We start from the raw sequence: 16392 nt of genomic DNA, 5'->3' as shown, positions 1-16392 counted from the left end.
CATCATTTCCTTCATAGCCAAGAGGTAATCTTGTGTTCAACATCTAGCGTGGACAACTTAACCCCGTGCGGTATTGGTTGACATGGTGTTTTTCTGGCACAGTGTTTTCCAGTGTTTCACACAGCATTTTCCATTTTCATGTTATATTACCTTTTAATTTTGAGCGAACTTTATTGGCTGTCTTCTTGATGTCAGCTGTGAGGTCCTCCAACTCCTGCTTGGTCTCTGAGATACAGAAAGAGAGACAGAATTATGCCATGCTCAACATTGTGTTCCATGTTATACCATTATGGCAACAATATTCAGTTATCACAGTTCCCAACCTGTGTCAATCACAATACCACTGATAAAACAACTTAGGTTGTCAGCAAATGAATGCATTGTATGCGAGTGATATTGCAAATTTTCTCATGTATGTATAGCAGTGTGCAAACATACTAGTGGGTGAATGAAAAGTGGTATTGTATGTGAAAATCAGTTTATTATCTAGACAAAGAATATGGGATTGTGTAGGTGCGAGTGGATGAGTGTGTGTGACAGTGTTTAAGCCTGTGTGTGTGTGTGTGTGTGTGTGTGTGTGTGTGTGTGTGTGTGTGTGTGTGTGTGCATGCGTGTGTGTGTGTGTGTGTGCGTGGGTGCGTGCGTGCATGTGTGCGTGCGAGTGTATTTGTGTGTGTGGGACTCAGCTGCAGTGTTTGGGCTGATTTATTACCGCTGCAGTGCCATTCATTCAGTCACTGTAAACCAGCTCAGCCCTTTCTGTCTCTCCTCTCCTCTCCTCTCCTCTCCTCTCCTCTCCTCTCCTCTCCTCTCCTCTCCTCTCCTCTCCTCTCCTCTCCTCTCCTCTCCTCTCCCTCCCTCCCTCCCTCCCTCCCTCCCTCCCTCCCACATACTTCACTTCCTACCTCACTCTCTCCTTCCTTCGCCACCTGTAATTCCCTCAATCCCTCCCTTCCTCCGCAAACACCCCAACCCTCTCATCTAGTCTAGTGCAAAAGTCTGTTTTCCAGAGCACTCCGCTAACAAGAGGACTATCTCCTAACACATCATTAACTGGTAATAGAAACTCATATGCATAATTTGTTTATCTACAACAAATGTATAACGTCTACCCATGATTATAGATGACTAATGAGTTAATTGCCGGCATGTTTCTCTCGTGTTGTAATTTGGCGGTCGGCTCATTAAGATAGTTTGCGCGTTACCTAAGATAAGAGTTTTCACAAGAGTGCAGCACCTACACCCGCTGGTTAATCTTAAAACATGGGCCCTGTAGCCTCGTACCTCATGAACCATGAAGAAACATATCTAATTCTGACGCTAGGAAGTACACTCTTGTAAAAAAAAAAAAAAAAAGGTGCTATCTAGAACCTAAAAGGGTTATTCAGCTCTCCCCATAGGAGAACCCTTTGAAGAACCCTTTTTGGTTCCAGGTAGAACCGTTTTGGTTCCATGTAGAGGGCTCTACATTGAACCCAAAAGGGTTCTACCTGGAACCAAAAAGGGTTCTACCTGGAACCAAAAAGGGTTCTCCTATGGGGAGAGCTGAAGAACCGTTTTGAAACCTTTTTTTATAAGAGTGTAGTTTAGCAATATTGAGACCCGGAAAGGTTTAAAATAAATCATTTAACACACTAAAATAATATCATTTCAAATCTAATTTTGTGGTAGAAAAGGATATTCATCATACACAACAGTAAGCTACTACAATGATACAGTATTCTACCACTGCTCTTCGGCGTTATTATATGCATTGAAATGTAGGGACTGTTCTGGCCATCACAAGTAAGTCAATGATATATTTACAGGAACATTAGGATAACCAGTCATTTGCATACAGACAACACAGATAGGTCAATTACCTTTCAAAGTACTGTATCAGCAAGGAAAGCCATTTGTAGTTTTGTGATATTTGTTGGGGGTATATTTAGAGTCAATTAGTGCAAATTAACCTGGGCACGTTTTAGGTGCTATCAACAAACCAATCAGATGCTAACAAGCTCCTGTCTGGTACTTAATAGGTTAACACTGGATGCCTTGATTGTTGGGTTGTGTTGTGTTTTGAATACTGTGCTGTTTTTTTCTGAGATTATGTCCAAATGTTAGTGTATTTAAGGTGTCCGGTAGCTACTCCATGCCTCTGCATTTGACCTGTCTATCGATTATCCGAAAGCAAAAAGGGTCCTATGTCACTGACCTGGCAACTCATATTTGCACACAACGACACCTCCTTGTGGGTCAATACTGTTGTCTGGGACTAGCATCCGTGATCTATATTTCAAGACACAAGAGCTAGCTACAACACAAAGCCATTTCAGTTGAAAGATTTAGCTTTTGGCCTCTAAGAAAAACGCCTGAACCCTTACCTATGAGGCCTTTACCTTTAAGACCATTTCCTGAAAGGCTCTTTCCTATAAGACCCTTACCTTTAAGACCCTTACCTTTAAGACCATTTCCTGAAAGGCTCTTTCCTTTAAGACCCTTACCTTTAAGACCCTTACCTTTAAGACCCTTTCCTGAAAAGCTCTTTCCTATAAGACCCCTACCTTTAAGACCCATACCTTTAAGACCCTTACCTTTAAGACCATTTCCTGAAAGGCTCTTTCCTTTAAGACCCTTACCTTTAAGACCCTTACCTTTAAGACCCTTACCTTTAAGACCATTTCCTGAAAGGCTCTTTCCTATAAGACCCTTACCTTTAAGACCCTTTCCTGAAAGGCCCTTTCCTGAAAGGCCCTTTCCTGAAAGGCCCTTTCCTATAAGGCCTTTACCGATAAGGCATTTTATATGTGTAAGTGTAACTGCATATAGACTACAACTAAATAGCTTACTAAATAAGTTGGTTGCCGTGTATTGCCTTCTGTTGACGGGTCCTCCCTGTCCTTGTGTTCACCCTGTGTGTGACGTGATAAGTGAATTCTGTGCTAACTCAAATGGAGTGATTCCTCAGGATTTCCCTATACATTATGGAGATGCCCTTCGGCCATGATTGGAGAGAGGCATGAGATTTAAACATGTTCCGTTGCTAAGTCCAAGAATGATTGTTCCTTGTACGATTCACATTTCATTTGAAAATAGCAAAGTGTGACAGTGCAATCTGAATAACTACAGGCTACAGCGTTGGGTTTCCAAGTGATGATAACTGAAGATGATTTTTCTACACAGATTTCATTCAGTAAACAACTACACTTCCCAGCATGCATTATTCAAGGAAGTACACTGGAATGCATTTTGTATCATCCACTGACTGCCAAACATTATTTGGAATGGCTTGACTAGCAAACATGAGAGAGGCCAAATTGAAGCTTTTGGTTCATTTTGAGGACATAAATGTAAGATTAAGCTAGCATACATGAATATAATAAAAAACAACAGAAACAGAAATATGCCGGCAATTCTGAAGGGACAAAATACATACTGTCTGAGTTGGAATATTTAATATAATCAATAATAACAGTGAATCTAAAGATATTATGTTTATGTGAATATTTGTAAGCAATGATCTTCCTACTTAGACGCTTTAGTCGCAAAGAAATGTTCCAAATGACCAGATTCCCCACATTTATCACATAAAGAAATCAGACAACATACACACACATAGCATAGCAACCACATACTTACTAGTTAAACCACCTGGGTAGATAACTAGTAACCAGTTAGCTCACTCACAAAAACTGAACTCCAACAACAAGTCCCCTGGAGCAAGTCCTTCATGAAGCATGCATCACAAGAAAAAAAAAGGAAGGGGAAATGGGGGAAAAAAGGAAGGAGAAACAGACAGACAGAAAAAGACAGAAACAGTCCAACAACATTACATAAGATAAAACATGCATGTGTAGAAATTGAAATCAAATATTGAAATCATAAGGCAAAAAAAATTGTATGCAAAAACACATTGAGGAGCTACAATAAAAGTGATTGGGCAATAAAAGGGATGTGAACGTGTGAGAAAAGGACGTGAAATCTGAAGGATTCCGTGATGACGGTACAGTAGGTATTGTGCCACTGCCTGCCCTGAGACTCTGGGTTAACCCAGACTAGAGGTTGTCTGAAGGCCTAACATTAGCAATGAAACATTCATTCACTCCAGTTGAGTCACTAGCAGCCTGGGTCACTGTGAACTCTAAAGAACACACTACCCTCCTCTCCTAACAACCGCACGGTCCTACAGCAGCACGGCAACAATGAAGGGGCCATTTTCTGAAACGTCTTTCACTGTACGTTCTTGACTGATTGATTGTGGCATCTTTTGGGCCCTATTGGGGTTTTGACAAAATGCCAGACAGTCATAAGGGCCTAAAAGCAGTGGTTGAAGGATTGGATTGGATTTCAAACAAATGATTGGAGAAAATACCATAGTATTTAAATATTTACACACATCTTCATGTCTGTTTTAGACCATACTCAAAAGTGTTATCCATGGTAATACCTTAGTGTTCTTTCTTCTTTTTTTAAGCCTGCCTCCAAACAGCTTCATGTCATGTTAGGGCAAATGTATGTGTTGTCTTCATTGACCGTAAGATGAAAATGTGTTATAATAATGATAATATTGTCACAATAAACACACAAAAAAACTTTTCATTGAGTATTCAGTGAGTGTGGTGGTGAACCCTCGTCAACCAGTGGGTGGAGTCCCACCCTTGCATATTCATTTGTTGAGTCGTGTGTGTGTTGGCCGGGTGTGCGTGCGTGGGCCGGGTGTGACTCAGTAAGAGATGAGTGGGTGGGGTCACATTCACTGAGTGCGTGGGTGGAGTATCTCCCACAGGTATATAGCCAGGGTCACACACACACTTAAACCAATCTGTCTCTGCTATCCTCAGGCCCTTACTTACTCCCCCTCACACAGACCTGAAAGGATTTGACACCAATACTAAACCGGAAAGCAATATTGAATTGTCTGGCATATCACTTCTACCTGTCCTGTCAGTGCTGCATAGTGGAGTCCATGAGGACTGAGGGAAAGCAGTATGGAACTGGTATGGAATTGGGCCCCGTCTTAAAAGTATCCATTCCGGCTCATGGATGTGGCTCGTGGGCACCGAGACTTACTTTCGTCAGGGTTGGGCGCTGCCAGGATGGCGCTATGCTGCTTCTTGACCTGCTCCACATCTTCTGACAGCTTATCTATACAGACTCGGATCTCTTCCACCTGCACAGGGGGTGAGAAGGAGGGGGCAGAGGCAACATACATGAGGGCTTAATTCATATACTCTTTAAACAAGTGTACTGTCAAATGGCCATGGTCTAAGGGGCTTTTCCGTTCTAGTAATTCTATTTCTATGGAATTGACCAACCACGGCCACCCATGGAGAGGATGTGTGTATAGTGTGGGAGAGCTGAGGCCTCTGAACCTCATCATGGACAGGATTACCTCACACACTCAATCATCGACTGACAGGACGACCCAATGGAAGCACTTTCTGATGGGTGGGAGAGCAGGGGGATCTGCATAAGACCACATAAGTCAATTACTGACTGATAATTATCATCTCTGCTTAGTTTAGGGTTTGGAGGCTTGATTCTTAGCCATCGTTGGGGGAATTTAGGAATGTTATTTAGTCTAAATGGTTTTCATACTGAGACATCACAGCGAAACCTCTTTACATACATACACCGGCAATAACGTCTGCTAAACACGTGCATGTGGCAAATAAAATGTGATTTGATTTTTAATACCTTATTGCAGTATTAGCTATATATCGTCACTCGTTGTGGATCAATATCTCCATCTAACATTCGTATGATACAAGATGGCCACTGTTTTAATGGTGGGTGTTCAAACTCCTCCAACCCCACAGAATGTGCAGAGGCGCCTGCAGGTAATGCATTTCCAAGAACTTCGGACTGTCCCCTGAAATCCTGTGCAAAGTCAGACTCGGCAGCCTAACCACACGTTCTGTATTCATTCCACCTCTCCATCTGAATGGGTTATGTAATCCAATTCCCAATACAGACGTGTCAAAGGCAGATACAGACGTGTCAAAGTCCCCCTATTCTTGTGGATATGCGGATACTTTTGCAATGACTGTATGGATATGAGCATATATATGTGCTCTGCATTCCTATCCATTCTCTTCTCCATTATTAATAGCTCTTCCTATTGTTCAATGACAATGGCTCGTGAGCTACATCCTCAACGAAGTAGCTCACAACGAAACGATTATAGTGAATCATTGTTTAGCCCAGATTGAGCCAATTCCCCTTCCCCCTATAGTGTTCACTTAATAGTTTTAAGAGGAAAGCTTTGTAAAGCAGACAGATTCGTTTTCATTAGGCCAGAGGAGTTGAGCCACGGCCCATAAGGTAGTGAGGAGCACAGCTAAGCCAGGCTCAACGACTGCACCCTGCCTGCAGCAGCAGCAGAGCTCTTCAAAGGCAGGTGTCCTCAATCCCAGCTAGCCCCCCAGGGCCCCACTAACAGTGTCTACCTGGTCTTCCAGGCTTGATAAGATGCCTATCAAAAGACAAGGACCAGAGTTGGGGCTTTTGTTTGCGATTCATGGTGCTGTGTTGCAGATAACTGGGTATCTGTTCAAGGTTTTTGCTTTAAAAGCCTTTCCAAAGAGAGAAAACAATTCCTGGAGGGGTCTTACACAAAAAAAATGAACTACTGGAAATGTTAAGCCACAGATTGTTTGTACTCCCATAAATGCTGGGACATTCTGTAGCCGTATTGTCAGACATCCAGGGTGTTAATGTCTTCGTCAAGACTTAACACTCAGCGATAAAGAGTTCTGGCAGCATCTCCCAAGTATAAAATATACCTCCACTGATAGAGTTGATGGATTCACTGCAGTCTTATTATGGTAGGAAGGAAAGAAAGGTCACTACTCAATTTTGGCATAGATGGCAAAATAAATCACAAGAAGCCCAGGGGGAGGGACTTAAAAGCTGTTACATCCTCCGTAACTTGGTCTTTCAGTAGCTTTTCGCCATTGGATCATCAGTTAGTACGCAAATCATTCCGATTTCTTGTGTTTGAACACACCAAAGATAACGTCGCTCTATTTGCATATCCCGCCCCTTCTCCTTTTCCTCTCATAGCATGTTCCTTGTTGCATAGGAGGAATGTGGGAAGAAATGATGCTTAAGCCCTTTCAATTTTGAAAGATAAAGCTGAAGGGAACATGACCTGGAGGTAATGTAGCCAGTAGGCCTATTTTCTTTTCTTGTTTTTACATGATGTGGCCTGATGGCCCCCATTATAATATGGCATTAATAACACTGCACTTGGAAACACTAGTAAATGGGTAACACGTAGAACAGTAACACCTTAACTTTAGAGATATGGCACTTATATAAGGCATTTGCTACCAGTTAATTGCCAATTATGACCTTATGGCATTATGCATACACCTTAATTAGTAATTTGCCCCCTTTTATTAAATATGACCTGCAGACGTGTGGATACAAGAAACTACCAGGTTAAGTTTGTAATAATAGTTATTAGGATATTTCGCAGCATGTATTGCAGTTGTTTTGTTGCACTGACCTGTTCAAAGAACTCATCCATGAAGTGATCCCGGTCAACCTGGACAACTTCTTCATCATCATCGCTGTCCTTAGCCTGAAACAGAACAAATGAAAAACAAAATCAGTCCCCCATGCACTACACTGGCATATCGCTATTTATTGTTGATTGCGTATTTGTGACCTGTGCAAACCGCAGATAACACAGTACCACACTTGGCTATAGATCTCTCCTAACTGTTGGAAGGGTAAGGAGTAAGGATGGAAGGGTAAGGGGTAGAGAATAAAAAGGAAAACCCTTGTATCCATACTGCTTGGTGACATGCATGGCAGCCATTTTAGATAAAGCTACAAAAAAGGCTTTGAAATATGTGTGTTATATTTGCGCTGTCACTTCAAACAGTTCATGATATGAAAGGAATGACCCTTGAAGGGAGTGACCCTCAGCGTCTTAGAGCGATGCGGGCTGTGTAAACTGTAAACTGACCTCAACAGGGTCAAGGACTAGGAGACAGTGAGAAAGAGAGGCTGTATACGAAGGTGTTGAAAATGGCAGGAGAATCGATGGAACACCTTACATTTGCGCTAAAATAATAAAGATGTGTCCTCGGCTTCTTGTCGCGCTTAGCGTTGATGAATTGCCAGAGGCCCATGGAGAGGGCCTGAGGTGTGTAGTGCTGGCAAGGTGGAGCGTGGGCCGTCTGCCATAGGGCAGCACACAGCTCCTTCTGTTGCTGATATTAGGGGCACTAGAAATTATACACCCAACAAAAAAGGCAATAGATAGGCCAGAGATAGATCATCGTGTGTGTATGATCAAATTGATGAACTGTTTAGGCAACAGCTTAATGGATATTTTGCCTATTTGCGCCAGAGAAGGGCATAGTATTTATGTTCAATAAACAGACAAGCAATAACAGCAAGCAGCAGTTAGATCCAGGGCTCTATTTAATCCGTAGTGCTGAAGAGCTGTGCAATAGCGCGACAGACATCAAAAGGCAATGTTCCCGCGTTCACAGTAAACGCTACATATGTCGGCTCAATCGGAAATTACCCATACATTTCAATTACGCTATAACGCTGAACCTCAGCGATGGGGATTGAATCGAGCCCCTAGAGTGTCTTGTGATCTAATGGCAGCCATGTTGAATCACATTGTGAGGGGGAGAAGGGTTGACAAATCCATTTCACCTGGGGAAAAACAACAAACCGACAAGACCTCTACAGAAGTCCACAACAGAAGGACAGTCATTGCTGAACAGCTTAGTCACAAACGCAGCTAGTGGACAGCTATCTATAACTGTTGGCAAACAGAGAAATCTACAAAATGGCAGCCCTATACTTGGGCACACTCTAGTTAACCTTTTCCCTTCACTCTCCATTGCTTCCTGTATGTCTTCTGGCCAGAAAAAAGACAGGAGAGTTAAGTCCTCTAAATCGCATCTCATGCCAAAACATACAGCAGCAGACAAGTGTGTCGGGGAGGCAACGTTTTTTCATAGGCGCATATGGGAGGGAGAAATAGCTCCAAGGCAGAGGCTGGATGCGTTGGGATGCCTAGTCGAGTTGCTGAGTGTTGAACTTGAGCGCTGGCTCCCTGATTGTAACGGACAGTTAACTATGTCTCCAGCTGTTGGGGCTGGCTTTGCCTTGGTTAGGGTTTGAAACATTTCCCTCCAGTCCCCACCTCCAACTAGCTAGCTCCACCTCGAGGCTGTGCAGTTCATGTTCCTGCCCTCTGTGCCCTCAGATGACAGTCACCCACTCTGCCTTGTATGGTATGATGAGAGACGGTTCCTGGTTGGATCACTCACTGTCCAATGTATTGTGATGCTAGTGTATATGGGGTGTGTGACAAAGGATTAATATGACTTCAGTGCATGGAGCTTTGATATTGATACACACTGCAGTTCTTGGAGGACATGGCACCATTTAGCCACTTTGCTGTTGTTATGTTTGTTCCTCTTACCTCGTTGTATAGATTTTTTGTCATTTAAATGCTTTTCTGAAAAATATGTCACGACATGCCATTTTGTTAATTTTTTGCTCCATTTAAGCACATAATAGAGAATATAATGTGTTGAGTTTTCACAGTAGCTTTCAGGCTAATGAGCGGTGACTCACATTCGTGCTAACATTCACACAGGCAATATCAATGACCTACCATATTCATATCAATTTCTAGCAATTATTTTCTGAAGCATTTAGTACCAGCTCTATTTAAATGGCCATATCTATGCAAAAAAAATACTGTGATTATTTGATTAAATGACATGTTGCTCAAATTTGGGTTAATAAGTAATTGGTTTCACCTCTACACATGATCATCAAAGAGAAAGATATATAGAATGTTCAATCCGAATAAACAACCGACAGGTTTCCACAGAGAACAGCAATTCTGACAGACTCGTCTGAATCAGTTTAGGTTCCCTTGGTTTTTATCAAAGGCTACAGATCTGGAGCTGTGGTTCATCTGTGTGGTCCGTGTCATTCAAAAGGCCAAGGACTGGAGCATGTTGGAGTAAGATATGAACACGACTGATTGTGTACAATCAAGTGACTGTGGTCATACATGCATTGTGTTGTCCTCCAAGCGTTCATTGTAAAAGTGTCACGCCCTGATCTGTTTCACCTGTCCTTGTCCTTGTGCTTGTCTCCACCCCCTCCAGGTGTCACCCATCTTCCCCATTATCCACTGGGTACTTATACCTGTGTTCTCTGTTTGTCTGTTGCCAGTTCGTCTTGTTTGTCAAGTCAACCAGCGTTTCGTTCTCAGCTCCTGCTTTTCCCCAGTCTCTTTTTCTCGCCCTGGTTTTGACCCTTGCCTGTCCTGACTCTGAGCCTGTCTGCCTGACCACTCTGCCTGCCCCTGACCCTGAGCCTGCCTGGCATCCTGTTCCTTTGCCCCTACTCTGGATTACCGACCACTGCCTGACCGGACCCCGAGCCTGCCTGCCATCCTGTACCATTCCCCCACAAATCTGGATTATCGACCCCTGCCTGCCTTGACCTGTCGTTTGCCTGCCCCTGTTGCTGTAATAAACATGTTTTACTTCAACACAGTCTGCATTTGGGTCTTACCTGAAACGTGATAAAAAAGGGTGTGGTTACAACAGACAATCAATCAAAGTATTGATTATAATAGGCATAAAGATACCACCAATCTGGATAATGCGGTAGATGTTTTTATATGGGGAAATGTGGCAAGTAAAAACCATATAGCAGACATAGTAATATACTATGCTTGGGATATAACTGCAGTGTTACAAGTCAATTATTTATTTGATAAGAGATTTGCCTATTCCTAGATACTTTCCAATTAAGATAACTGACGCAGATTGAACATTTTAATCCATGTTGAAACTACCAAAAACTTTACCATTACTTTCAGGGAACCCCCAATGGTTTGTTCACAATCAACTGCTCAGATTTCCTCCTTCCCAGAGCTGAAATTGTCGATGTATTATTCATGGGAATGATGGAACAGCTTCTGCTGCATATTGCCCAGCCCACCATCTCCATGGCTGCCTGACTGTTACACTGCACAGATGCACACAATCTTAGCTGGGCTTATTTCATTTAGATCCTGATGTTGTAAGAGGTATCAATGTCTGTCAAATTCTAAGCATATAGCCTACACCTACGTGTTGCACAAAAGGTGAATGTTTTTAAACTAAACAAAACGTGCCATTTCTTGTACAGTGCATTTGGAAAGTATTCAGACCCCTTGACTTTTTCCACATTTTGTTACGTTACAGCCGTATTCTACTTTTTCTATCATCAGTCTACACAAAATACGCAATAATGACAAAGAAAAAAATGGTTTTTAGAAATGTTTTAAAATATATAAAATAAAATAAAATATTACATAAGTATTCAGATGCTTTACTCAGTACTTTGTTGAAGCGACTTTGGCAGTGATTACAGACTTAAGTCTTCTTGGGAATGCCTCTACAAGCTTGGCACACCCGTATTTGGGGAGTTTCTCCCATTCATCCCTGCAGATCTTCACAAGCTCTGTCAGGTTGGATGAGATGTTCGTTCGGGCTCAAGTCCGGCCTCTGGCTGGGCCACTCAAGGATATTCAGAAACTTGTCCCGAAGCCACTCCTGCATTGTCCTGGCTGTGTGCTTAGGGTCGTTGTCCTGTTGTAAGATGAAATTTTTCGCCCCAGTCTGAGGACCTGAGTGCTCTGGAGCAGGTTTTCATCAAGGATCGCTCTGTAGTTTGCTCCGTTCATCTTTCCCTCGATCCTGACTAGTCTCCCAGAAACATCCCCACAGCATGATGATGCCACCACCATGCTTCACCATAGGAATGGTGCCAGATTTCCTCCAGAAGCAACGCTTGGCATTCAGGTCAAAGAGTTCAATCTTGGTTTCATCAGACCAGAGAATCTTGTTTCTCATGGCCTGAGAGTCCTTTAGGTGCCTTTTGGCAAACTCCAAGCGGGCTGTCATGTGCCTTTTACTGAGGAGTGGCTTCTGTCTGGCCACTCTACCATAAAGGCCTGATTGGTGGAGTGCTGCAGAGATGGTTGTCCTTCTGGAAGGTTCTTCCATCTCCACAGAGGATCTCTAGAGCTCTGTCAGAGGGACCATCAGGTTCACCTCCCTGACCATGGCTCTTCTCCCCCGATTGCTCAGTTTGGCCAGCTCTAGGAAGAGTCTTGGTGGTTCCGAACTTCTTCAATTTTAGAATGATGGAGGCCACTGCGTTCTTGGGGACCTTCAATGCTTCAGAAATGTTTTGGTACCCTTCCCCAGATCTGTGCCTCGACACAATCCTGTCTCGGAGCTGTATGGACAATTACTTCAACCTCATGGCTTGGTTTTTGCTCTGACCTGTCAACTGCGGGACCTTATATAGACAGGTGTGTGCCTTTCCAAATCATGTCCAATTAATTGAATTTACCACAGGTGGACTCCAATCAAGTTGTAGAAACATCTTGAGGATGATCAATGGAAACAGGATGCACAAGAGCAACATTTTGAGTCTCATAGCAAAGGGTCTGAATACGTATGTAAATAAGGAATTTCTGTTTTTCATTTTAGCAACCATAGTTTCTAAAAACCTGTTTTTACTTTTTCTGAGTAGATTGATGAGGGAAAATTGTTATTTAATTAAATTTAGAATAAAGGTGTAACAAAACAAAATGTGGAAAAGGGGAAGGGGTCTGAATACTTTCTGAATGCACCGTATATGGTAAGCCACAAACAAATATGCATAAGCACACACACTTGCTGTATCACACAAAAGCATGTTGGCATTATTTGAAAAGGCAAACACACATAAATGGATAAATGCACTTTAATCCTGATATGTGACAGAGATTAAGTGAGAAATATATATTTCCGGACTTTAAAAATATAAATTGTGTATAAATTGTGTAAATTGTGTAAATCTAATATGACAAGTAGCTTCGATTGTAAAAGAGTCAGGTAACAACAAAGATATTCAGAATATCCAAGATAGCTGACCTCTTCAGAGATTCAATGTCTTCTCATATTTCACAATGTCAGTGTTGTATTACAATTTGGAGTAATAGGGGTCTGTGTTAGTGTTGTATTACAACGTGGATCTCTTATCACATTAGCACACTTACCTACACACTAACACAGACCCCTTCTAAATCAATACAGCTATAAATAGCTGCGCTTGAATAGCTACATTTGTTTGCTAGCTATCACCCTACACCACTATGCATTGTTTGAGTATGTGTGCGTGCATACGTGGTGGCTTTATACTATGTGTTTAGCCAAGAAAAGAGGAGGATACCAATCATGCTTTTCACCCAGGGGTGTAGAACAGTCCTCTAGGACTGCAGTGCTGCAGGTTTTCCATTTCGCCCTTGCCCATAATTGATCAGTTAAGGTCACTGATTGCCCAGAGAGTCCACACACCTAGTAACACAGGTCTAAATCAGCCACTGATTTAAAAAAAAGCAAGAATGAAAACCAGCAGCCATTGCAGCCCTTCATGACTCAAGGTCAGGCAGCACCTCTGTTTGAACCCATAACAATTATTAATTAAATATGGCAAATGTTATGCAGAAGTATTATGTTACGATGTGAGTAGCATATGTACCTCATTCACCCCCTGGTGTCACTACAAGGTAGATATAATCTGAAATCACTACTTTTGACGCCTACCTAAAATCAGACAGAAAGCACCCAACGTGAATTAAAATGTGTAGTGAAACGAGCAGCAGGGCTAATGCTAACTCGTCGCTAGCTCTGTCGCCAGGTGCCTCTGAGGGGATCCTCATCACAAGCTGCAGCTATGTCGGCTAGGCTACAGCTATCTCATCTTGAACTGGTCAGCATTTTTACATTTCCCATGTGTGTTGTCTACTCTCTGTAGCTATATTTGGCTGTTTTCTTCCTTTACTCCTCCCAGGCCCTCCCAGCACTCCACCTGCATCCGGTTTCACCCGACGGGGGAATGGCAGCCTCTCTAGCCCTTGCTTGCCAATGGGCAAATAAGCTAGTTTTACAGCTCATGTCTTCCATATGAGAGGCACGTGCATACTAATGAAAAGGGGCCAAGGAGCAAAACATTCCATGACAACAGCTATCCATGAGAGAGAGCATGTACGTAGGCAGGTGCGAATAGTTGCATATATGAGCAGGTAAATCTGCTAGGACTATGTTTAATGGAATGGAGTTTAGATGGAATTCAACTGACGATAGGAATGTGACTACAATTGTGCATAACATGTCTGGGCTGCAGAGATAAGGTTTGAGAAAGGTTTGCTGCAGTAACATCCGAATTCAAATCTTTAGATTGTGTTACAACTGGTACCAGATAGATCAACCTAGTAATCAATATTCATATGGACAACAATGGTACAATGTAGACACTGGTTTGTTTGAAAGGTTTTTGAGGAAATGAAATGCTAATTATTTAGCAGAGAATAGACATCAAAAGATGCTGTGAGAGAAGATATGGTTGAATACGGTTGGACATGGTTGGTGGAATCAGATGGGGTTCCAGAACAATCCACAGAAATGCAGTCATACACAGTTTGGCATAGCCAATGTACCTACCTAGTGTACCGCTCACTTGCTTGTGGCAATGAATTGTTGTAACAGCTGGACTAACAAAAACATCACGCTAGCATTCAAGTTACACTGGACAGGCTAAATTGCTACACTGGTTAATCAGGGCTCGAACCGAATCATATTTAATCTAATGTTAAGTAAGGACTATAGCTACTGTAGAGCTTATAGCTAAACCTAACTCCAGACAACCTACTCTTCACTGTACACACTATTCTGAGTTACAACAAGCAGCAAAAAGGATTTGACAGTAACGTAATGGATGCACAGTACTTCCACCATTTCCCTCCCTTCAGATATACCAGAACATTCAAAAACACATTTATTGCTAGGTGTGAATGCAACCTCATAGTGTTCAGAGCAGTACATAAAGCATTGTACATCTGGGAGATAGGCCTCTTGAGGGCACCACAGGGAAATGCTGGTGTGTCGCTCTGAGCAATGTAGGGCAGGCCTAATACACCTGCCATGTGAGTCTCAGTTAGTCTGGCTATAGAATATAGAACAGTACACGGTTCTAAACTGTTTAGGGATCTAAAAAGTCGCCCTAGTTAAGTGTGTGTACTCTGCATGTGATCCAAAGACATACATAATCGCATTTCAACTGGGTAACCCACATGAAGAGGCCCTGTCTGTGTCCCACTCACCCCCTTTAAGTAGCCAGCCCCGTCCAGATGCATGCCAGAGACTCACGACACAATGAAACTATTAACGACCACAAAGCTAGCCACGGGGGTTATCTGCTCGCAGACTGTAGAACACCTTTTTAAGTAGTTCATTCACTATATTCATGGAGATAGAACGCTAGGAAGGAAGCATGCATTCGAATGTTGTATCTCTGGATGTCGTGTAAAAAAAAGAAAAAGCTAGCCTTCAATGAAAATGTAGTCATTTAAAAACCGTCAATAGGCCTATCCTTCCCACCAGAGAAATGACTATGTACTGTGCAGTATGTTGTACTACAGGAAATGTTACCCTTATGGAGCACTATAGTGATACTAAAGGCAAATCATCTGAAATGTACACTAAAACATTTGAAAACAGTACAATTAATTACCTCCAAATACTTCTGTGTACTAAATGATCCTCGCCTCATTAGAACAACACTACACATTTGGGCCGTACGTAAACGCTGAAACATGTACACCATCTCACTCGCTATTACATAAGCAAATATTGAATTTATCGCTCATTCATCAAGCCGTTGACAGCCTAACCAGCTGTTTTGGGTCTAGTGGCAGGGGAGCGTCCCTCTATTTATATTGTTTTATTGGTGGAGGAGAAGGGAAGTTACAATGCCGTTGTCCATGGAATCACATGAAGCTATGACATCGGCCCTGCGGTAAAAACGTCTACATAAAAAATAACATGCATTACCACTCTCTGCTTTGCTTTTGTGAGTGGATGGATGAGTGGATGGATGAGTGGCTGGATGACTGGATGGATGAGTGGCTGGATGACTGGATGGATGACTGGATGGATGGGGGAAGATATTATGGATGCGGGAAGATATTATGGATGCATAGAATGTGAGTATTATGTATGTGTGTACCTTTGATGTGTATGTACGTGTGTATATGTGTAGCCTCGTAAGTGTGTATGTATGTGGATGTGTGTGGATGTGCATCCGTATCAAGTGTTTTTCCCAAAACTCTAGTCTGGATCTCTGCGATTGCCTAAACACACAAGTACTGATTATCTCCCAAAAACACACACCCTAGAGAAAACAGCCCAAGCACATTTGAAATGCAGAATCATATTCTTGCAACGTTCTTGAAAACCATTTGAAACTGAAGGCTCGCAAAATGATCATGTTGAGTGAATCATAAGCAACTTGATCCATTCAGCAGCTTGAAAA

At 42.4% G+C, this 16392-nt stretch overlaps 1 protein-coding gene across 1 annotated transcript in view; it reads right to left on the bottom strand.

The window, feature by feature from the left end:
• LOC129832934 (syntaxin-1B) overlaps positions 1-16392 on the bottom strand; it is a 64802-nt gene that overhangs the window by 26346 nt on the left and 22064 nt on the right. Inside the window, exons 2-4 of the mRNA XM_055897072.1 lie at positions 7496-7570; positions 5053-5152; positions 151-225 (exon numbers count right to left, since the gene is read on the bottom strand). Coding sequence (XP_055753047.1) covers positions 151-225; positions 5053-5152; positions 7496-7570 — 250 coding nt within the window. The remainder of the gene's footprint in view (positions 1-150; positions 226-5052; positions 5153-7495; positions 7571-16392) is intronic.

Source organism: Salvelinus fontinalis, chromosome 34 (genome assembly GCF_029448725.1).
Source record: "Salvelinus fontinalis isolate EN_2023a chromosome 34, ASM2944872v1, whole genome shotgun sequence".
NCBI lineage: Eukaryota > Metazoa > Chordata > Actinopteri > Salmoniformes > Salmonidae > Salvelinus > Salvelinus fontinalis.
This window is presented reverse-complemented; position numbering and strand designations above follow the sequence as displayed.